The sequence below is a fragment of the Mustela putorius genome, unplaced genomic scaffold, assembly GCF_011764305.1.
Source record: "Mustela putorius furo isolate JIRA1106 unplaced genomic scaffold, ASM1176430v1.1 tig00000430_pilon_pilon_pilon, whole genome shotgun sequence".
NCBI lineage: Eukaryota > Metazoa > Chordata > Mammalia > Carnivora > Mustelidae > Mustela > Mustela putorius.
The window spans coordinates 18,966,821-18,990,755 of NW_025421377.1; the positions used below are offsets into that span (position 1 = coordinate 18,966,821).

The 23,935-nt window shown below is 35.0% G+C and overlaps 1 protein-coding gene across 1 annotated transcript in view; it reads right to left on the bottom strand.

Moving 5' to 3' along the window:
- The window catches only part of LOC101692861 (transmembrane protease serine 11G-like), a 44,367-nt gene extending 27,303 nt beyond the window's left edge, over positions 1-17,064 (bottom strand). The window contains exon 1 of the mRNA XM_004764306.2: positions 16,970-17,064. Coding sequence (XP_004764363.2) covers positions 16,970-16,977 — 8 coding nt within the window. The 5' untranslated portion in view covers positions 16,978-17,064. The remainder of the gene's footprint in view (positions 1-16,969) is intronic.
- Positions 17,065-23,935: the final 6,871 nt, after the last annotated feature.

Sequence of the window (23,935 nt, forward strand, 5' to 3'; positions counted from 1 at the left end):
TGAAAACGATAATTTTTTCAAGTTAAAAAATGCTGGGCCCATCTTCTCACTGTCTTCTCTTCGGAGTCCAATACAGAAAACCGTTGATAGGGAGGAAGTTTATTTCACAACAGAACTCTCATTATCAAAAGGGTGTGGTTTCCTGTTGAACTTCTAACACCAGACACGTCATTGTGACTTATGTATGGGTCACAGTTGAAAAATTGTTTGAGTACATTTTCTTAATTATGTAGACATGCACAAAATATTTATTCCTAGATATTTTTTAAAAAATTAAATATTTTTTTCTCACTGATTTTTTTCAGTACTGATCTAATTTTAACTTACACATTAATTAATTTCAATGGCTGATATCAGTGATTATTCCAGATTGGTGGAGCCTGAACCTCATAGGTACTTGGTAAATATTTGTCTACTAAATAAAATAATGTGTCATAAAAGAGGAGTTGACCCTAAACTATTTGTAACACAAAAACTATTTTTAGCAGAGAGTTTTGTTAGAGATGAATTAGGACAAAAAACAAGCATAAGCATTTACCTGAAATCAAGATACAGTTACAAATTTTGCACTTAAAAATCTCTAAAGGACAATTCTCTCCTTCTCTTTCCTTTCTAGTTTCTTCCTCCCCCTAATCCTTCCAATTCAAAGAATTAATTTTGGTCGGATTTATCCCAGACAGATGACTAAACAGATTCACTACAGTGTAGGAAAAACCAGCCTTAGAGAAGACTTTGACATTCAAACAAACAAACAAAACAATATAAGTGACCTCACCTTTGAGGTTTTTATGCCAAAGCAAAGAGGAGCAGTGACAAAAGCTATTCATCCAAGCAGGTCAATCTAGAAAACCTTTCACAAAGAGTCAAAGCATTGATCTCTCCCCTGCCTTTGGTAACATTCTGAGTGGTTCATTATCCAGACTCTCATGGGAGGTAGTTCCTGAACCAAAGCTCAGCAGAATGGAATGGACTCTTCTTGCTCTTATCAGTGTCAGCCAGTCAATGTCACAATTTTTTTTTTTTACCAAGGTATATATTCAGGTTCTTCCCTTTAGATAACTCTCCTAGCATCTATTATTTTTCTTAGAGCTTTTAAAATGCTTTATATAACCAAAATATTGTCCCTCAGTGATTCAAAGATGAGAGAGAAAAGGATTTCTTTTTGCCACAGCCATGGCCACATTTGAAGGGTTCATGGTCTCTGAAAGAGGTTGTTCATAGTAGTTGGGAGTGTGGGTTCTGCAGCCAGTCTACCCAATTTTTTATCCCAGCTCCACTACTATGGGACCTTGGGCATTCAATCTCATTGTGTCTCAGATCCTTTTACCAAATGGGGGTAATAATACTCATTTTGTGGGATTATTGCAAAGACTAAATGAGTTAATTTACATATGAGCACTTGGAATAGTTACTAAAACATGGTGAAGACTTGGGAGTTTTGGTTATTTATTTATTTATTTATTTAAATTATCAAAAGCAGCAGAAAAAGATACCAAGGAGTTTGTACTTGATGAAATGGAGTGAGCTGGTGAAAAGCATGTGCTGATAGTGGATGTGCTATTTATGAAGGAAAGAGATAAGAACTGTTGCCCAGGACCTTGATATATAAGTGACAACACAGGAAAGAAACTATGCACAGACTGGGAAGCCCCTAGGGAGACTATCAAAGCCCTGATGATTTCCATGCAGAATTCTGGCAGATAACAGGGTCTAAGCTTGAGAGAAGGGGGACTACCAGAGCCTTCAAGAGAAATCCCAGGTTTCAGAGATAGGCATAATCAGACTTTCACATTCGGAGCATCCATAGGGAAAAAATTACAATAATGGGTATGAGAAAGTTTAAGACAAGACAAGATGGGTGAATCATCTGGATGGGGTTTTAATCCATTGGCCAGGGAAGGCAGAATAACTCTGGAAGAAAGCTGTTGTTATGCAAATATCAGGAGGTGATGGTATTATTATTCATAATAACAGTGGCTTAGCGGTGATGATGATGATGATTTTAATTGTAGCACCAGATGTGATGAGACTTGCATAAAATCTGTGATGTGAGTAGAAATACTAACTAAAAGTTGTGCGGAAGATTAAATGAAGATTTGTGCTTCCTTTTATGTTTCATGTTCTGACAAGCTGTGTGTCTTGTTTCTGTAACTCTACATTATGCAAATAAGAAAGACATAATGTTTCATAAATGAAAAGTTGACTGATGTCATAATTAAAATAGCTGGTGTTTTAGTTGATAAGAGTTCAAAAGGGGGTAATCAAGAGCAGAGAGAGCTACTCTCCAAATTCTGCTCATTAATGCAAATTTACATGGTGAAGTTCCATGAGAAGCTTTTCCTTGAAGGAAATTTTAAAGTACTGAGGCAATTAAAACCTGATGAGGACCAAAAAGGATGTGTAAGCCATTGACCTGGGCTACTGAAGATAAAGTGGCCAGAATGGTACTGCACCCACTTTGGCCAACACAGCTTATTTTATCGGTACGTTTTCCCTCTCTTACTAATATATATATATATATATAAATTAAATTGAATTACTTTTTGTGTGTGTGTGTTCCAAAATTCATCATTTATGCACCACACCCAGCGCTCCATGCAATACATGCCCTCCTTAATACCCACCACCAGGCTCACCCAACCCCTCAGATTTCCCCCAACTCATTTCTCCTCCCCATCTCTCAATGTCCTCTGTGTTATTCCTTATGCTCCACAAGTAAGTGAAACCATATGATAATTGACTCTCTCTGCTTGACTTATTTCACTCAGCATAATCTCTTCCAGTCCAATCCATGCTGATACAAAAACTGGATAGTCATCCTTTCTGATGGAGGCATAATACCCATTGTATATATGGACCATATCTTCTTGATCCATTCATCCGTTGAAGGGCATCTTGGTTCTTTCCACAGTTTGGCAACTATGGCCATTGCTGCTATGGACACTGGGGTACAGATGGCTCTTCTTTTCACTACATCAGTTTTTTTTTTTGGGGTAAGTACCCAGTAGTGCAATTGTGGGGTCATAGGATAGCTCTATTTTTAATTTCTTAAGGAATCTCCACACTATTTTCCAAAGTGGCTGTACCAACTTGCATTCCCACCAACAGTGTAGGAGGGTTCCCCTTTCTCCACATCCTCTCCAGCACTTGTTGTTTACTGTCTTGTTGATTTTGGCCATTTTAACTGGGGTAAGGTGGTATCTCAATGCGGTTTTGATTTGAATCTCCCTGGTGGCTAATGATGATGAACATTTTTTCATGTGTCTGTTAGCCATTTGTGTGTCTTCTTTACTAAGATTATTAGTTAAGCATCATTTATCCTTAATCATTCTTTTCCTACTGTGGTTTAACAACAAATTTTGACCTCCACAAAAAAGCAAGTTTTGTTTTGAACATTGTAGCATGCTCTGATGTACTGGCTACAAAAACTTTTTAATGAACAAGTTCTACTGTCACTATAATGACCAGTGGGAAATACATGATTACACTCATATGTAAAATTTGAGAAACAAAACAGATGAACATAGGGGAAGGAAAGGAAAAATGAAATAAGAGGCAAACAGAGAGGGAGGCAAAACACGAAAGACTCTTAAATGTAGAGAATAAACTGAGGGTTGCTGGAAGAGAGATAGGTGGGGAGATGGACAATAAATGGATGATGGGTGTTATGGAGGGCGCTTGCTGGGATGAACACTGGCTGTTATATGTAAGTGATGAATCACTAATTGTACTCTTGAAACCAATACTATACAATATATTAACTTGAATTTAAATAAAAATAAATAAAATAACATAAAATTTAAAATGTGAAAAGAAAATGAAGGAAAGCCTTTCTTGAGTCAGAAAAAACTGTTGAAAGAAGGGTGTGATACTGCTGGAGAAGTCACATGAGTGTCAAAAAGGAAGGGTAATGATAGGTAGGAAACTGACAGGTTCAGTGAACAATAACTGTCAGGAATTTTTACATCTAGTCAAAACATATTTTGAGCTGCCAGAGCTTTTTAGTGTCTTCCTTCCTTCCTTTGTTACTTTAGCAGCTTTATTGAGATATAATTCTTATGCCCTACAGTTCACTCATTTAAAGCGTACAACTCGATGGTTTTTAGGTTTTAGTGTATTCCAAAAATTGTTTAACATCACGACAATCAATTTTCAAACCTTTATCACCGTATACAGAAACTCTGTACCCATTAAGAGTCTCTCTCTATTTTTTTCCTAACTCCCCGACTCTAGACAGCCATAAATCTATTCTCTGTCTCTACAGATTTGTTTATTCTTGACATTTCACATAAACAGAATTACATAATATGTGACCTTTTGTATTTGTCCTCCATCACTTAGCATAATATTTTCAAAATTTATCAATGTGATGGCATGTATTACCCCATGCTGTTTTCCATAGTGGAAGGTAGGACTTCATTTGTGTTTATTGCCAAATAATAATCCATTTTATGATATGTTATATTTTATTTGTCCCTTGTTCAGCTAATGGAGACTTGAATTGTTCCTACTTTTTGGCTGTTATGAATAATGCTGCTGTAAACATTCATGTTCAAATTTTTGTGTGGACATGTGTGTTCATTTCTATTTTTCATATAGAGATAAGAGTGGAACTTCTGGGTCATACGATCAACTCTATGCTTAACATTAAGAGGAACTGCTAAACTTTTCCAAAGTGTCTACACAATTTTACATTCCTATCAACAATGTAAAAATTTCTCCACATCTTCATTAACTTTTCTGTTTTTCTCTTTCCCTTTCCATGGTAGCTTTTGGTTTTCTTTTCTTCCTTCTACTCATTTCTTCTGCTTTGTTCTTATGGTATCACCTTCTTTCCACCGTAATCTGTTCATTTCGTGTTAAACTCTTCCTTTACTTCCTTTACTTTTTTAAATCACATTTTTAAAAAGCAAGTATATGTGTTAATAAAATTATCTACAATTTTCTAGATTACCCACTTTCTGGAACTCAGAATCATAGAACATTTCCCTTGCACAACTGCTTCACGAAGCCAGTCAACTTCTGAATGGTCTTTCCCATTTGGCCCCTTCTTTTCATGTCCTTTACACCATCCTACTTCAGGCATTAGATGTATTTCATCTGGACAATCACAGTAGCCATGAATAGATCTCTTTATCTATTAATTAATTATCTAGATAATTTCCCCTTAAATACATTCTACAATGTTGCTACCAGAATTATTTTCCAAATATACAGTTCTAATAGTGTGACTCTGTCATTCAAAATCTCTCAAATATTTCTCATTATGCAGACCTAAACTCTCTGGATTGTATTCATTCATTCATCCAATCATTCATTGAGGAAATATTTAGAGAGACCTCATTATGTGCTAAGAGCTGATTCTGCTCCCGGAAAAACTGTGGCAAACAAGACTGGCAAGTTTCCTCCTTTTGTGACGCTCACAAGCTAGTGGAAGGAGGCCAAAAATAAGACAAGCCAAAGAATAAATCTCAACTCTTGAAAACAAAGTGTATTAATGAATAGAGAGCGAATGGAAGCTAGGGGGAGAGGGTGCTTAACTGAGTAGTGGGGAGTTATCCCTGGAGAGATGCCGTTTCAGCTGAGAGATGAATTGCGAAGATGAATTGAGAAGTGAATTGGGAAGCTTCTAGAAGAGCTAGGTAAAGAGCAACAAGGTGGCAGCAAGTTTCTAGAGACGGAACAAAGGTGATCTTCCTGAGTTCCTGAAAGAAATCAGGCCAGAGTGCTGGATCATGGTAGATCCAAGAAAGAGGAGAAAAAGTTCAGCCAGAGAGACAAGCAAGGATCAGATCACGGACCCTGAAGGTGATGGCAAAGTACTGATAATTCGAAGAGTTATAGGAACCCACTGGACAACTTTAAATATAGGTAGTGTCTTTCATTTATTGTGTCTAACTTACTTTTGGGTTCTTACTTTCCTGCACATGTGCTAGTCTGTTCCTTACATTCACCCCTTCTGCCTCAAATATTCTCTTTCTCTGTGTTTCTAACCTCCTCTTTTTGCAGCTGCTGGCATTACCATTACTGGAAACCTTTCAGTGTGCTACTTGAATGCCTTCTCCTTTTAAGGTCCAGTTCCTTTCACTGCAATCCTATTCCAGTTAGAAGCAACCTTGAAGCTTCCTCTACATATTTCGCTCTACAACAAAATTGGTCATGTCTGTTTCATGTTCTGGTGCCACGGTGTCCTTCTCCCCACCTCAGCTGCCCGGTCTCATACTACGCTCTATGTCTTGTCATTGCCAATAGTATCAATTCCTCCATAATCTAAATTTATTTATTTTTAATTTTTATTTTTTTAAGATTTTATTTATTTATTAGAGAGAGAGAGAGAGAGAGAGATCACAAGTAGGCAGAGAGGCAGGCAGAGAGAGAGGAAGGGAAGCAGGCTCCCTGCTGAACAGAGAGTCTGATGTGGGGCTCGATCCCAGGACTCTGGGATCATGATCTGAGCTGAAGGCAGAGGCTTTAACCCACTGAGCTACCCAGGTGTCCCCTCCATAATCTAAATTTAATCACCTAACTCTGCAACTACCACAACTGCCTTAGTACCCCACTGGGACTTATACACCACACATCCTACTATGTTTTCACTGTCTCCCGTCACTCTCATGTTGGCATTGCTCTCTTACTTGGCAAAAAGCCCATGGTCCCTAATTCTACTCATTCCTGGCATACCTCTTCAGTCTTGGAGTCTTCTCTCTTTATATCATTTCATCATCATATAGCAAAACTCCAACCATGGCTAAAAACAAATTACACCTACTTTGTGTTTATATAAACATGGCTGGGAAAAAATACTCAATTTTGCTGATGAGTCTCATTTTAAATTGCCGGAGCACTAACTTCAAGTTGGTCGTAATGCTTCCTAGGCATCATACTTCCTTAGTTATTCTTTCTCCTACTGTGAGAAATAGAAGATTATTTCATACTTTATCTTCTCAAATCTTTAATACCTCCTCTTTCATCTTCACCCTCAGCTGATGGCCTTAAAACCATTTCACTGAGAAAATAGAAATAATTAGAAGATAGCATCCATTAACCCATCAGCTATCACCATTGTGTTTTTTTTTTAAATCTCTTATTTCTGTGCCTGTGTTCTCTTTCTTCTTCTTACAACAGTAATGTTTAACACAGTGGTTGGCCCAATGTGGGCAATAAATTCTTTGAAGTGACGTTGCTCTGCTTTCTTCAGAGACAATGAAATTTAAGTGAAGGATATATGCAATAAGGAGTGAAAAGATTGGGTTCTAGTCTTGTCTTCCTACAGTTTGTCAGAATCACTTTGAAAAGAGGTGAAGAATTAAGACATTACCTGGATAATTAAGAGGAAAATCTCCTACTTTCTCTGATTGCCCAGATGGTTTTCTCAATATCCCACTCATCTGTTTAAACTGTCCTGTATATGATCTGTCAGATATTAAGAGGGTCTCTGGGTTGATGTCTCATGAGGAAGAAGAAGCTGATAGTAGCTGATTTATTGGGTTCACCTTAATGCATGCATCATGCACTGTTATGGGTCAGGCTCTTAAGAATATGTTTGAGGACAGCACAGTGTTACACTATTTTCTGAATTTTTACATGATATTTAACCTCTTCTAGCCAATCGTGCATGTATCTTATAGTCTTCAACAGAAAATAGGCAATGTTTTTCTCACATTACTTTTTTTTTTAAGAGGTTGCTTTAATCACAGTAGCCTCACCAGCTCTTTGAAGAGAGGTTGGTTGCATGTGTGGGTTGGAAAAGAGCCCTGTTTGTTTTCAGACAAAATGCCTTTGCACTCACTAGTCACGTAACCTCACCTCATTTATTAGAGCCCGAGTTTATTAATCTGGAAAATGCAGATGACTCCTACAGAGATACGAGAATGAATAAAGAGCAAGTGCTTGCTTGATGTTAGCTATTGCTGTCAGGCTTGAATGAAGAAGACTTGATCCTACTGAACAAAATGGGATGGTTTGAAAAGTATAAAAAGAAGGAAAAGAAAGAAAGAAAGAAAGAAAGAAAGAAAGAAAGAAAGAAAGAAAGAAAGAAAAGTGTAAACATTCTGCTCTGACCAAGGCAGTCCAGTCACTGCACAGAAACCACACTCATTTGGGAGAGTCCTGTCGATGTGGTAACCTAGTGTACAGATAGTTCTCTCATCTCGTTTCCTATTACTCATCTTCACACTTCAGTAGCAAAATACCTGCCCAAGGATGACTGTATTACTTCAGTTAAATATAAATGGCATTTCTATATATCTGATAAGCTATCTTTAATTGTTGGGAGTTCTTTCTATCTGTGTTTGATAAAATTTACACAGTGTAATCAGAGCCTCATGAGGGTGGTTCTAGAGACTTAGGGCCCCTGAGAATATAGGGAGTGGTCCTTTACTCAAAGATGCCCCACCTTATTTCAAACAGGTTTAGGAGAACAAAGGGTGAAATGGAAGGGTAGAAGGGTGAGGCAGAGGTCTCCCTAACAATAATAATAATGATGATAATAGCTTTCATTTATATAGCACTTTAGAGTTTTTAAAGAGCTTTAGCTTTACCCTGTAACCCTTGATCCATCCCACATCTACTGAGGTTCACATAGTAAATATAATTTGCTCATTTTTCACTTGAGGCTATAAGAATTTACCCAAGAACATAAAAGTACTAATTATTTGAGCCCACTTAAGTTTCTTGTCTTCTACTTATGAGCATTTTCCTCCGTGGAACACAGGTCCTAATCCAAAATTACTACAGCAATGACCAACGGGGTGTGTTACAAAAATAGAACTTTGGGAAAGTAAATTTTGCTGAGCAGAATTCTACTAAAAAGCAATTTTATTTTCAACCTCAGCACAAAGATCTGGAAGAACCCCAAGAATCAGAAAAGTAGTACATAACAATTAAGAGCTTCTAGTACTTTGTGGAGCAACCATGGCCTTACAGCTGAGCTGGTCAGCAGATCATGTAGGAGAAGCATGCTTGAGTCACATGTCTCAAGATAGTGAGATCACAGCTGTCTGGGCTGTGACCTTCAGAGCACCCCCAAAAGAAGGAGAGGACAGAAAATGATTATTCCTGTTGGAGAGACGTAAAATCCTTTGGGGAAGACACAATTCACTTATAAGTGGGACACAATGAACCGTTCTATTGGGTCTGTTCTCTGAAATCTGAGTAGGAGTTCAAGTCAAAGAAGTATTATAAATGTATAAAAAAGTATTATAAATGTCTAGAAAATCATTTTGATCATTTGTTATATGATGCATCTGACACTAGGGTCATTATAAAATCCTACTAATACATTCTCAATGGCACCTTCATTGAGCCCATTAATAATGATAACCTTTTACCTTTGTAATCTTTTATAGTTTTCATAGTGTTTATCTCAAATATCAGTACAGTGGTAAAAGCAGGTCTTATGTATGGTCTAATGGCACACAGGTATTAACTAGAAGAATTTTAATTCAGGTGTTCTGACCCTCAACCCAGTGTTTCTTCTATGCTATTTGCTCCAAACTGCTATTTATTTTGGAATGGCAGTATTTCAGTAATCTGCATTTTAAATAGTTCTTTATAAAATAGAGAATATTTAGAGAGGGCAGGATTATTTTCCCAGAGAGTTGGCATTTGCGCTTGTAACTGCAAGAATGACAGAAGATTCCATTTGATAAACTTGAAAGGATTGGCAAATTCAGCTTGTTACTATCAAAGCATATTTGATTGTGGTCATTATAAAAAGCAACAATGAAACCTGAAAATAAAAAAAAAAATGTGTTCCTTGTTTGTGATATATTTTTATGAGTGCCGAAGTATATAAGTACCCTCCATAATAAACGCACAAAATGAAGATTTGTTTTAAAAAGTAGGGCTTCTAATCTGCATTTTCTTGAAGATGTCAACCTGGTCAAAAACAAAAAACAAAACAAAACAAAACAAAACAACTATTACATTAACCAAGGAGGCAGTCTGCATTGTTAGTCTAATGACTCTAGTCTAAAATCGCCCTCTCCCACTTCCCTATTTATATAATATACTCATCTTTAAGACCTTATTCAAGTGCTCTATTTGAAGTTTTCAAATTCTGTCCTGCTTAAAATTAGTTGTTTTATTTGAGTTGTTTTCCAGATTTCAGTTGCAATATCACAATCTTTTGCTGTAAGCACTAATATCTCTATCAATTTTCTTAAATTTTTAAAATGAACTTATTTTTAACATAGCCAATCCCTAAGCAATAATACCCACCAATACTGAGTTTGATAGAGTACCTTTATTTTCTCAATCATACATTAAAATAAATCCTACCTAAAGTCATTTCATACTATCACCAGCACAAGTATTGGTCTTTTAGGTAATGCTGCTAAAATTACATTGATTATACCTGTACTTAACATTTATTAATTTTAAAATTGTATTGTTTTTATTACTATTTATTCTCTCAATCTTTCCTTTACCAGAAATCGGTTTTCCTTTAACCCCTATCAGGAGCCCAGTTAATAGTCTTGTCCTTGGTAGGAGTTGAATACATTCATTGTTCTTATTATTGAAATAAAATAACATTAAGTTCATCTTATTAGTATTTCTATTCTTGGTTTGTATAAGAAATATTCTGTATCCATTCACTACAACCCCTGTGTATGAGTTTGTAATTCGATGTCTGGTCTACGGCCATACCACACTGAATGTGCCCGATCTCATCTGAAATTCGATGTCTGGTTCATTTACTAAAACTGGAGATCAAGACTGCATTTTAACTCAGTAATATGTCAATATCTAGGAAATTTGGAAGGTATTTTTTCTCAGATGGCTAATAAACTGGGAAATAGCATACAAACTGTGCTGTGAATTCATGACATAAGAATAATTGTGGATGGATTAGGCAGGTTACAAACTGTTCTTTCACAAGTCTATAAAATAATTATTGCACACTACTTATTTCTACAGGGACATTTGAAATATTGTACTATGCCAACACTATTCAAAAGAACTAAAAACAAAACAAAACAAAACAACATTGTGTTTTACTTAAATGCCACACCAAGAGAAGACCTCTCCTTTTAGAAACTTCCCTGTTTGAATACATTTTCTTTTTCACTGTTTTAAGTTGTTTGACAATAACCATTGATAAAAAATTGATAATTTTGCTTATAAACTTCATGGAGCTAAGAAAGATAAATAAGTCATTCCACATGATCTTGGTCGATTTTTACTTTTTGCTTCCATATTTTTGAGTGAGATATTCACAAAATGACATGCAGAACTAGACATCATCAAAAGAAAGAGTAATCTGACAACTTTAAAAAAATGAGGGCAAAAGCTAATGTTGGATCAAATCTTCTGTTTACCCATTTTTCATAACTAAAATGAAAGTTGGGTGGCAAACTGGAAAGTTTATGTTACAAATATGAAAAGGAGTAGGTAAGTTAACTTACAAACAAGAATAAAACTATTCAATATGTACTCTTTTTAATCTAGCAGTTTTACTTTAGCATTTAAAAATGATTACTGAGTTTATACTAATGTCCGGTACTTCCAGTAACTGAGACTATAGCAGTGAACAAGCCAGATACTGTATCAAATTTATTTTTGTATTTTTAGCACCTAGCATATGGGAGTGCTCAAGACTTTTCTCTGTTGAAATAATAGGAAAAAAGGAAGACTCTGAGAAGAATCTTAAAGAAGATTAACTAACATTTAAGATATGGGCAAGGAATAAAAAGTCTGAAAACCACAGAGGGAAATGAGGAGGAAAGTAAAATGTGATAATGAAAGACGGAGGATATTCTAGGAAGGATTGATCCATAGTGTTATTTGCTATTGAGAAATCGAATATGATGAAAATTTAATAAACCCATAGAGTTAAGCAGTAGTGAATCCCTGGTGACCGTGACAGGAGAAGGAACAGAGTAGTGACATTATAAAGCAAATGTTAGTGGATCTGAGGAAAAATTGGGAGTGAAAAGACAGGACAGCAGATATAAATTTTTTTTTCCATGAATTTGACTATGGATGGGAAGAGAGAGATAAGTCAGCAAAGTGTATGGGGTTGATAGAGGAATTTTTTTGCCATATGAATGGAACAGTTTTGCAGATGCTTACAATGCTGTTAACTAGCTAGTAGAGATCCTGAGTTTGGGAAGATATTTGAAGGATCCTGGATTCTAAACTTGGGTTCCTGCATATCAAATTGCCATTTGTAGGGGTCAAAAGTGGTCATGAATTGATATTTCATATGGTTAAACCTAGTAGATTAGAGAACTTGGATGCACAGTAGGCATCCTCTTAAAGTTGAATGGATATAGATAGGTTTGTTGGTTCGATATCAGGAAGTTGAAGGAATTTTCATCTAACTGATCAATCACATTAGTAGAAGCGTGAGAGGGTGGGTGGTAAGAATTTGAAATTTGAAGGTGCTCGAGGAGGTGGAGATAGTCATTGTGGAAAATGGAAGTACAGATGAGGGGGATGTATTAGGAATGTTGGTTAGTGCTCAGTCCTCAGATGAACTGGCACCTCTTGGAAACTTGTGAATTTTCTGTGCATTTCTCAGTGGTCTGGGCAGGGGTGAGTCATTGTTCAGACAGTCATAGCCTCTTTAAAATTTATCCAGGTATGAGTGATGAAAAACACAGGACAATAGAATTTAATGGGGTTTGGCATTATTAAAAAATTTGTTGAGGGACACGTGGGTGGCTCAGTTGGTTAAGTGTCTGCCTTGGGCTCAAGTCATGATCCCAGGGTCCTGGAGTTGAGCCCCCACTGCATCAGGCTCCCTGCTTAGTGGGGAGTCTGCTTATCCCTCTCCTTTTCCTCCTGCCTCCACTTGTGCTCTTTTGGGTGCTCTCTCTTTCTCTTTCTCAAATAAACAAAATCTTCACAAAAATTTGTTGAAATGATGAACATAAGGATCATAAGAAAAACAAAAAAAAACATGTATGTGTGTGATGGGGGTGGCAACTGATGGGTATGGAGAATTGACAAATTTGGGGGACACCTGGCTGGCTCAGTCAGTAGAGCATGAGATTCTTGATCTTGGGATTTGAGCCCCTCGTTGGGTGTAGAGATTATTTAAAAAATAAAATCTTAAAAAAAAAGAATTTACAGATTAGAAAAGCCGATGAATTTAAAAAAAAAAAAACAAAACCTTATGCATTAGCAGAAACTAAGACTTCAAGAAGGAAGGTTAGGATAGGGATAGTTGTCCAAAGTTATGATTCATGAAGTGCAATTTCAAGTCACGACAAAGTCTAGGTGTAGACATGAGAGTGTATTTGAAGAGAATATTATAGAGATGAGGATATCAAGGAAATAAATGACTAAGATGTTGTACATCAAGCACAGGCCCTGAGGTTTCCTAGGGTAGATGCAGGGCTTGAAGTAGAGAAAGAGATGGGGAAGCAAGTGCCAGTCTTCATTAAAGGGGGAGGGGCATAATCATGGATCCATAGGGACCACCATACAGAAGGAAAGGGAACAGAGAATAAACTATGTGAGGCTCAGAGAAACAAGCCAGTTTGCAAGATCATTTACATGGGTGTGGAGAGCAATGGTCCCAGGTGGCATCAGGAGGACAAAGACTAAATCTTCAATAGTAAACCCTTACTTGAGATGGTTGTAAAAAACAATGTGTCCTAAAGATATGCAGATGTAGAGAAGTTTGTTAAAGAATGCCATTCCAGAAAATGTGAAAGTGCAGATTACTTATCCTAAAGAAACAATTTCGAATGTGTGCAAAATTAGCCAGAAGGATGTTCATTATTACAGTGTTGTTTACGATATATGTGTCCATTTTACCTAGACTGAAAAATAAAAAAGTAGAAGAGATTTAAATGAAAGATATCTAGAATGACATTTTCCTATAAAAATATTTAACCATAGAAAAACAGATGTTTATTATCTTGTTAAGTCTTATTTTTAAAAAAATATATAAAAAGGAAAATACAAATGTATATCCATGTATAATGTGTGTGTATTCTGATAAAACTTTTAATTGGATTTTTAAACTTGGAATTATGTGACTTCAGAGATACAAATCACTCCTACTTAGGTTATTGTATATTTGGATGGTACTAAGAGAATGGATTTTAAAAGTGCTCATCACAAGAAAAAATTGTAACTCTATGGTGGTGGATGTTAACCAGATTTATTGTGGTGATCATTTCATAATGTAGACAAATATTAAATCATTATGTTGTATATTGGAAACTAAGACAATACTATCTGTCAATTATAGCTCAATTAAAAAAAGAGACTAATATTTCTGTGTGGACAGATGTAATGTAAAATTACTCAAAACCTCATTGTAGGAATAAGATAATCCAAAGAATCTATCTCATAGTTACTCAGTTTTAGGAAAGAAAATAATGACTAAAATTATAAATGTATTTACACCTATTTATATCATTATATCTAATTTTTATCACTAATACAGAGTGACTTACTAAAAGAGTAAATAAAATATTTGTTTATGTTTCTGTGGAAAATATTTCTGTGGAAAAAAGTCTTGAAAGAGATATGAAATCCAGTTAAGTCAAATGGAAAAATTCCAAATAACCAGTACCTGATGAGTTAGTTGGATATTAGTCTCACATAAATTTGAAGAACAATTAAACAGTTGAATTAACATATTATGTGCCAAGAATTCTACTAGGTACTAACGTGTACAACAAAGAATAAGTATATTTTCTTCACATTACTCACAGGAGACAAAAACTAGTGAAGATTTATTGTATACTTCAAATGGAGAAAACTCTGAGATTCAACTACACTGAGACATGGATTATCAATGGGAAGAGTAGGGATGGTTTTTCAACACTGACCCTTCTAATCCAAGTACCCTTACCACTTACCATCCCTGGGCGCCTCAAAACTAACAAAAACCAAACTGATATGGCAAAACTCCATAAAGCAGACATAGTGGTTTATCTGAATAGGGATAGGGACAGTAGAATTTGTACAAATTTTGGACCTGGATGAGAAAGTTTTGACAATCTTGAGACTATCAAGAAATAGGAATGGAGAGGTCTAGATGGTTTCTTAGTCTACCGATCAGAGGTAGGTCTTTTGCTTTGCCCAGATTTTTACTTCAGCCTGTTTTCTCCATCTGTGTCCTTTTGTGTCACTTTCATTTCTTTCCTTACCTTTCTGATAGGTGTCTTTTGCCTTTAACCGGCTGTAATACACAATTGACATTTGCATGAGCCTTAAAAGAAACTGAATTAAAACTGTATGTTTATTCTTCTCTATCCCTATGCCTCCGATGCTCAAAATGGTGACTGGTACATAGTAATTCTTTTTTTTTTTTCCTTTTTTTTTCAGAGGGACAGAGAATGAGAGGGGGGGGTGGAGGAGCAAAGGGAGAAGCAGAGCGAGAACGTTAAGCAGGCTTCATGACCAGCATGGACACTGACACAGGGCTCGATCTCAAGACCCTGAGATCATGGCCTGAGCCAAAATCAAGAGTCAGACACTTAACTGACTGAGCCACCCAGGCACCCCAGTACACATTAGTTCTTGAGTAAATATAGGATTACTAAAGAAATTGAAGAGCAAAAAAGAGGAAAAAGGTAGCCTTAATTGAATTATCTTTATTAAATGGAATCACCACTATTTTCCCCTACAGAATGGAGATACTTTTTTTTTTTTTTAAGATTTTATTTATTTATTTGACAGACAGAGATCACAAGTAGGCAAAGAGGAAGGCAGAGAGAGAGGAGGAAGCAGGCTCCCTGCTGAGCAGAGAGCCCAATGCGGGGCTGGATCCCAGGACCCTGAGATCATGACCTGAACCAAAGGCAGAGGCTTTAACCCATTGAGCCACCCAGGCACCCCTGGAGATACTTTTCAGTAAAAATAAAAATAATATTATTATGCTCATCATCCTACTTCTATTACATTCTATTTAAAAGTAAATCCTAATGTATGCCAGTATTAGAAATACAATCAATTAAGTGTGAAAAGTTGTTTTTGTTCCTTTGTTTTGTGTTGTCTTTTAACAGCCTAAATCTATTAATATGTGGCTCTACAGTGAGCAGGCAGAAAGGGGAACATTTTGAATGACTGTAGAGAATAAAATCTGTTGGGGGATTGTGATCAAGAATTGAGTTTTATATACAATATCCAATTAACAAAGGATATAGTAAACTTCTCATTAAACAGCTTTAGAAAAGACATTTGTAATTCCCTCATTATCTGAGTAATTTGTACTAATTGATTCGTATTTGTACATAAAGAATGTTCAAACTTGAGAAAAATGCAAAATGGATCAGATGGGGAGTGCAAACTAAAAAAATGTCTAAGATTTGTTTTCTATAGACTTCATTCCAAATCTATTAAAATACAAAAAATTTAAGATTATTTGCTCTTACCTGCTTTTTACATTCTTATGTATAATTGTTCTTGTATTGTTCTTTAAATTTTTATTTTTAAAAAGGAAAGGATTTCTCAAAGGACATTAAGATTCTTATTCATTTTTTGAAGCTTTAATGATGTTTATCAATTTCAGATTTGGTAAAATACAATACTTCTTTTATAACTTGTGTATTTCCTCTCCAATGTGTCAATTAAATGCATACTTTAGAAATATCACAAACAATATTATAGATTGTCGAGTCTTTTTTTTTTTTTTTTTTATTGTCGAGTCTTGATAAGAGTGAGAAAACACTTTCTGCCTTGCCACATCCTTCCTCTCCTACAAATTTATACAATGTTACCTCAGGCTCTCTGTTTTCCCTTCCTCTCTCTGTGATTATCCCATTTTCATGTGAAAATTTCCAATGAAAATCCAACTTGTTAAACTTTTCAAATCCTAAATATGAAATTGTTAGCATGGTTTCCTGAAATAAAAAGCATTAACATTACTACTATGGTGTTATTATTTTCTTTAACAGTAAAGGAAAAAAAGGTCGATTAAATTCTGAGTAGTGATAATGTTTGGAATAAGAAACCACAACCTGAAACAACTCTTTCAAACATGAAATCAAGTTAAACTTACTGATACATCGTACACTGCTGGGAACGCACACTCCTCCAACTCCGTGTTGCTTGTGCTTTCTTGTCAAATGAGTAGCATCCTGGGCATTCCTTCAGATTTGTAAGGTGACTAAAGAAAGAATGCTTAAGGATTTAGAATAAACTAGTTTAACAAGTTGGGATGGGTAAATTTTAACCAATAGCAGGGTTTGAAGTGAAGAATCACTTGATAAGTCTTTTTTTGTTGCAGGAAGTAAGAATTTCCTGGTTCTGGCTAATGAAAATAAATGAGAAACAATATTGCATTCAAAACCTAAGCAACACCCTTGAAAACTTGGATTTGTCTTTCAAGGGGTGTCACTTTTTGTTGAGTCACTACAAGTCTCGTCTTCAGGCCCCGCTGTTCATCTTGAAAGGCAAGTGTGAAATAGGATCAGAGGTTTCCGTAAAGCATTTGATAGCCCTTGACTTCTTAGTCAAGGTGCAATAGTACATGAACCACTGTATCTGGCCTAGTAGTTCACTTTTGGTGCTCTAAAGGGGACTCTAGCTCTAAGATAAGAAAATGAAAATATATTTGTGCCAACTGCCATGTTGAAGGGCTTCACCAACTGATTACGGTAAGTGGTTACAACAGTTTCAGAAAGAAAACTTGCTAAAATGATAAGAGGGAAAAGCTTCTATGCAAAAGGATTTATTTGTATTTGTATATTTGTTATGTATAACATCACAGTGCATTTAAAGCCCTTGAAGTACCTTTTGAAAACTAAAGGGAAGAAACCAAGATGAGGGATTAAAATGGAAAGCAGGAAAAGGGTAATCATGACATTTTTCAACACCAAAAAAAAAAAAAAAAATGGATTTTGTTTTTACACCATAGGTGGAAGGCTCTTAATTTCTTTTTATGCTATCTCTTTTTTTGACTGGGGGGTGAAGAATGTGGATCCCTTCTCATAATAATAATATTTTTTAGATACATAAAATAGAATACACAGAATTATAGAGAAACCAATATATAGCAATATTGCTATTGAAAAATTTTAAAATTTATGATAGAGTAATAAATGTTTTTCTATTAACATATTAAATCACAAGATATAGCAATGTTGAATAACATAATTTCAAAGTTGTGATGAGCATAAACATTTTTTGATATATATGTAATAACTATTAAATGAAATAAAGATTATTTACAATCTCTTGGTGACAAAGTCAGTGTAGCTCACGTTACTATTTTTATTTTTTATTTATTTTTTTTTTTGCCTATTTTATAAAAGAAAGAAACAGTAAATTTCTGTTAAAAGTAAGTCAAAATAAAGTTAAGACAGTTGTTTCTATCCAAGTTTTGGGTCTGCGGCCATATAACCCTGAACACGCCAGATCTCACCTGTCCAGGTTTTGGGCTCTATATTAAGTATCTCTGCTGTAGTAGATGGAGAAATTAGAGGTATTTGAAATAGAAGTGCAGAAGAATGGACTATAGGACATCAAAATTGAAGAAGGAAGATCATTTTGAAGTTTTTCCAAAAATCCAAGGAGGAGATGATGAAAGTGGAATAGAAATTAGAGTCATTTGGATTTATGATTTCAAAGAATTGAGGCTAGGTGTGGATTGTCCACTTGAATGTCGATATTGACCACAATGAAGACAGGAGTTCGAGAGAGGGGTCTATTTTGAACAGGTACCTACTACCTCAATAAATGTGGGGAATGATCAAGAGGTTGGACGTAATTAGGAGGGGCGATCTGTGGTATAGCTAGAGGCGTGAGCTTATATACTAAAAATACTATATGTTTTTATATTAATGTGTAGCAGTAATTTTTGGAAGATTACACAATTATTTGGAAGCTTTAAGTTACATGTAGTCAGTAGTAGACAGATGGTAAACCAGGAGGGAAGACAGAGCAATATGACGAAAAGGAAAAGAAACCCCAGGCATAATGGGAGAGAAGCCAATGTGAAAGTACTGGTGACGACAGTGCCCTTCATTTAGTGCAGTGTTAGAGGGTTCATGGAGTTTATGGCCCTGGTGTAAAAGTTAGTTGGCAGCACAATAACCTGTCATTCTGGTCAAGGTCTTTGGAGTGTAGCTATCTGATGCAGCAACTCAAAGGTAGCCATTAAAAAAATGATTATACCAAACCACATAGTCACTGAAAAATATGTAATCTCAGATGAAAAAAACACATAATTTTATATATACTGTATGTCAACTTTTTAAGATATACGTAAGAATATACACAAATATTGGAATATTAAAAAAGTAGAAATAGTTAAGCTGATACCATCGTATGCCTTCTATCTCTCAAAAAGTATGTTATAATGTTCCTGTAGTATTTTTTTAAGAGGATATATAAATCATCCATTTCTTTACTTTAAAAACTACTTCTGTTCAGTAGACCAACTATTTCCTTTTCTCTAAAATTTCTATCAAGTTGCTTGTGCTTAATATTTGTCTTTCCAAAGGTTTGTTTTTTTACTTTCAGGTTCTATTTATCTCTCTTCTAGCCTGTTCATTCTGCTTCTCAATTCTCTTTTCCTAAGGATTATCACATGTAGGGAAAACACTAGTGGACTGAACACTTATCCCAAGAATTCAGTTATCTCCACGTAGATCTAAACAGGAAAATACATGTTTGAGATTTAGCAAAAAGTGCTTGTTTTGAATACTGTGAGAGATTTCAAAGGTGAAGTAAGCATTGCTAATAGAGTCATTCAAAATAGGGTCTGGAAGACACTGAGAAAGCAGGCCTAGGCACGCTTCCTCTTTCCATTTTTGGAACACCACAGATTTTTTACTTGTCAGCCGCACCTGGCCCACCTTCTGGATCATATTCTTTTATTTTGGACTAAAACAGAGATAATCTAACATCTGTTAGCTAAATAGTAAATAAATGTGTTAGATTGTTTAACTCTGTCAACGTAATTCCTTCAAAACGATTTATGTAACCTCGTGGTTTTTGTCATTGTAACTGCACTCCCCTCATGGCAAGCTGGAGCACACTTCATTTCTGTCCACTGTGTCTCCTGGATTGCATTTCCCTAAGACCCCAAAGAAACACTTGTGGCTGCTTTACAACCTCTTCTTGGTCAACAATACAGATGATGGAAGGTGGTGATTAAAACTATTAGGAAGGAAGAAGTCCCATACACTTATGAAATTTCTCTTTCTGAAAATATTTGAAAAGGGGGCAACTGAACATCATTTACAGAGAATACCTAGGTTTTGGGGGTGGAAAGAGAAGAAAATCTGACAGAATGATCTTATCTGTGAAACTATACATTTAAATAAAATGTGGGAGATGGATTCTGTCAATGAAACGAAATGCATAACAATAGAACTTCACAGGGAATCTATGACAACTGATTAGGATTCTCTTTATTGCATAGCTTTGTTACTTAAAATTTTTTTTTAATAATCCAGAATATAGACAAAAATATTACAAAGTAGAGTACTTAAAATATACTTTGTTAAATGCTCACTTTGGACTCATTTTGATATTTTCCATAGTCAACTACATAATAACTTTTAAAATGTTTCCAGTAGAAAAAAAAATGTTCCCAGTAGATTGATTATAGAGTTCTCCAATATATTATAGTAAAATATGCTTTGGATTATAATCATTCTTATTTTTTTTAAGATTTTATTTATTTATTTATTTTTTTGAGACAGAGAAGGAGAGAGAGGGTACGCAGGTCGGGGGAGGGAGAGGGACAAGCAGACTACGCTGAGGGGGGACTTGATCTCATGACCCTGAGATCATGACCTGAATTGAAATCATAAGGCATGCAGGTGCCCCTGGATTATAATCATTCTTAAAGCCATCAAATAAAAAAGAATTTCATTTGCCTATTTTTCTTCTTGCAGTAAAATAATATTAATACTCATACAGAGGAGTTGTATTATATATTATTTCTTTTCAAGCAAATGATATACATAATTTCAACAAAACAATAGTATTTGCAAAATATACAAAGCAACAGTATTGATAAATGAAAATGGTAACATTGCATAAAAACTTCATGACTAATTTAGGGGAAGTTTGACATCAACTGTGCTGATATCAGTATCTAGTAACATGCTTTGCGCTTTTCAAACAGATTTTAAACATTCTCTGACTTTTGGCTGTTATTGTTCACAGGAAAGTTTCATAAATATCATGAGGTAGATAAATGAATGTTCCATTTCACAGATTGAAAGCAGTAGGAAGCAAAATTTTATTTTTTTAATTGTACGATGTGATTGCATTGCTCTCATCTCTTATTGACTATAGTTAAAACTTTAAGGCAAGGAAAATATTGAAACCTGTAAAAGGATGTTTATTGTATTTACAAAAACAGCTTAATCAAAAATTTTAATTTGCTGCATTTTAATGGGCTTTATGTTTTTTCTGCTTATAAAATAAATTTTCTAGTGTGGCAGTAAAAAGACCAAAGAGAAAAACAGACATTTGCTATATTAGTAGAATTCAAAATCTTTTGTTGGTCCTCATTTAAAAATAGTATAGATTTTTAGTTTATGCCATATTTAGGTTTTAAATTACTGCAATTTAACTAGTTCTACAGCTTTGCCTCATTAAAATGATCCCTGAGTGTAGTTGGATATACTTTTAAGTGGTGGTGTTTGTCGTAATTATAAAACTGTTTTGGTCCAGTGATACTTTGTTGAAAACCATGTGAATTTGAGTTATCTCACCTTTTCTTTTTTTCTTTCCTTTACTTTTCTCTCTTTCTCTCTCTCTCTCTCTTTTTCTTTCTTTCTTTCTTTCTTTCTTTCTTTCTTTCTTTCTTTCTTTCTTTCTTTCTTTTGGAAGGAGAAACAATGGATTGGCAACAATCTAATCCCACTGACTTCTAGAACTGCAGTGTTCCTGGCTAGTGACATCTCTGTAACTCAGATGAGAGTAGTGGGGTGAAGATGAGACTAGCCAAGGCCTATTTCATTTTCATGACTTCATGAGGGGATGCCTTAGACATGTCCCCTCTCTTTCAAACAAACATATTAACAATGTGACATATATATTCAGTTGAAAGGGTAGATTCCCATTAAGGTATTTTTGTTCTTGTTGAATTATGAATTTCACTGAGAGTTCTTAAACTGCAAAAACTTTGGTCCAATCTTGGACCAAATCTTGCTCTATCATTAAAAACTAATGCTTTAGCTGTCATGGCACCCCAATTCCATCAGGATTCTACAGGGATTAGTGCTGTATTATGTTTACTGTCCGTTTAATGAATTTGACCTGTCTTTTAAAGCAATGCATCAAACAAATTGTAGTTTTTGTGTTTGTGTGTTTGTTTTAAATATGTGAGTATTACTGTAACATTTACAACACAGGAAGCAAAACCAAGTTTGTTTTTTTTTTTATGCACAATATTTTTGCAAAATTCACAAGGCAATGCTATTGATAAATAAAAACTTCAACACCATAAAAAAAAAAGGCCCTTTTTACAGTCTAAATATATATGCACCATCATCTGTACTGGTAACCGTTTACAATGATACACTTAGCATTTTTTAGCAGGCTTTAAACATTCTTTGACTTTTCAATTTATTATTCAACTGGAAAGCCTCACAACAATGCCATGAGGTAGATCATTTAATGTCCCATTTGGTAGGTGGAAAACATGAGGTAAAAGACACCTGTGCAAGGACACGCAGTTCTTATGGGGCAGAACCAAAACATAGATAACATCACTCAACATGTCAGATATCAAACGAAAAATAGGACGTACAAATCATGTTTTAAAAATGTACTTTTCCAAAAATAAATCTACTTTTTCATTTTTCAGATTACTTATGGCCTTCTGTTTTTATTTGTGTTAAAATGTTATTGAATTGAATTGAGCATTGAATTATTTAAATCAGTGTACAGTTTCACAGGTACTTAGCAAAAAAGCTATCAGCCTTATGAAATGTAAATATAGTTACACAAAAGCACATATTCATTGTTATAGAACTTACATGGCAGAAATTTATTTTGTAGACAGATTTTTTTTTTTTTGTTTCTACCAAAGACTGTATTTACTTACCTTTTATATAAAAAGATCTGTCTTCAATCAGACACATCTTAAATTTGCTAAATATTGTCCAGAATACTTTGGATATTTTTCTGCATATAAAAGGAAGTGTAAACATTTGTTTTTTTTTTCTGATTTTTCTATTGATATTTAGTTAATAGTAGTCATCAATTCAGAAATTTGGTGACATTTTCTTTTTAATAGGAAAGTGTACATGGATGACATTTTTTATTATATCTTAATATTAAGGCATAAATAACAACTAGGAAATTTTTAAGGTTGTATTTATCTTATTTGCATATATTGCTGCTAAATTCACATACATAGAAATTAACAAAACTTTGTCATTAAAAAAACAGAAAGGTTAGATTTTTCTCTGATAAATCGGAACAAATCTAGCACTTGAGATCTCACATCTGCACCCTGAAGATGAATACTGCTGCTACATGTCTCTAGTCACAGCCCTGGTGACAGATGACCACGCAGCTGCAACTCACAGTCCCAAGTATACTGAGATATCAAAAATGATTCTGAAAATCTAGTAGATCATTTAAGGGTTTTTTTTTTTTTTTTTAAACAGTGTAATTTAAGCATTCTGAAACTACATGATTCTAAGGAAGGGACAGTTTTAAAAAAGTATATTGTTTTATGGAGTCGAAGGTACATTAATAATAATTCATAATAGCTAGTCCATATTGAGAGATTGTGTGCAGACACTGTTCCAAGTGCTTTACTTTCATGAATGCATTCAATCCTCATAACAACCATATGAGGTAGGTACTATTTTTATTCCTATTTTAGAGATGAGAGTGCTAATGCGCAGAGTTGTTAAGAAACCTGTGCAAGGGGGCTCCTGGGTGGCTCAGTGGGTTAAGCCTCTGTCTTTGGCTCAAGTCATGGTCTCAGGGTCCTGGGATCGAGTCCCACATCCAGGCTCTCTGCTCAGCAGGGAGCATACTTCCCCCT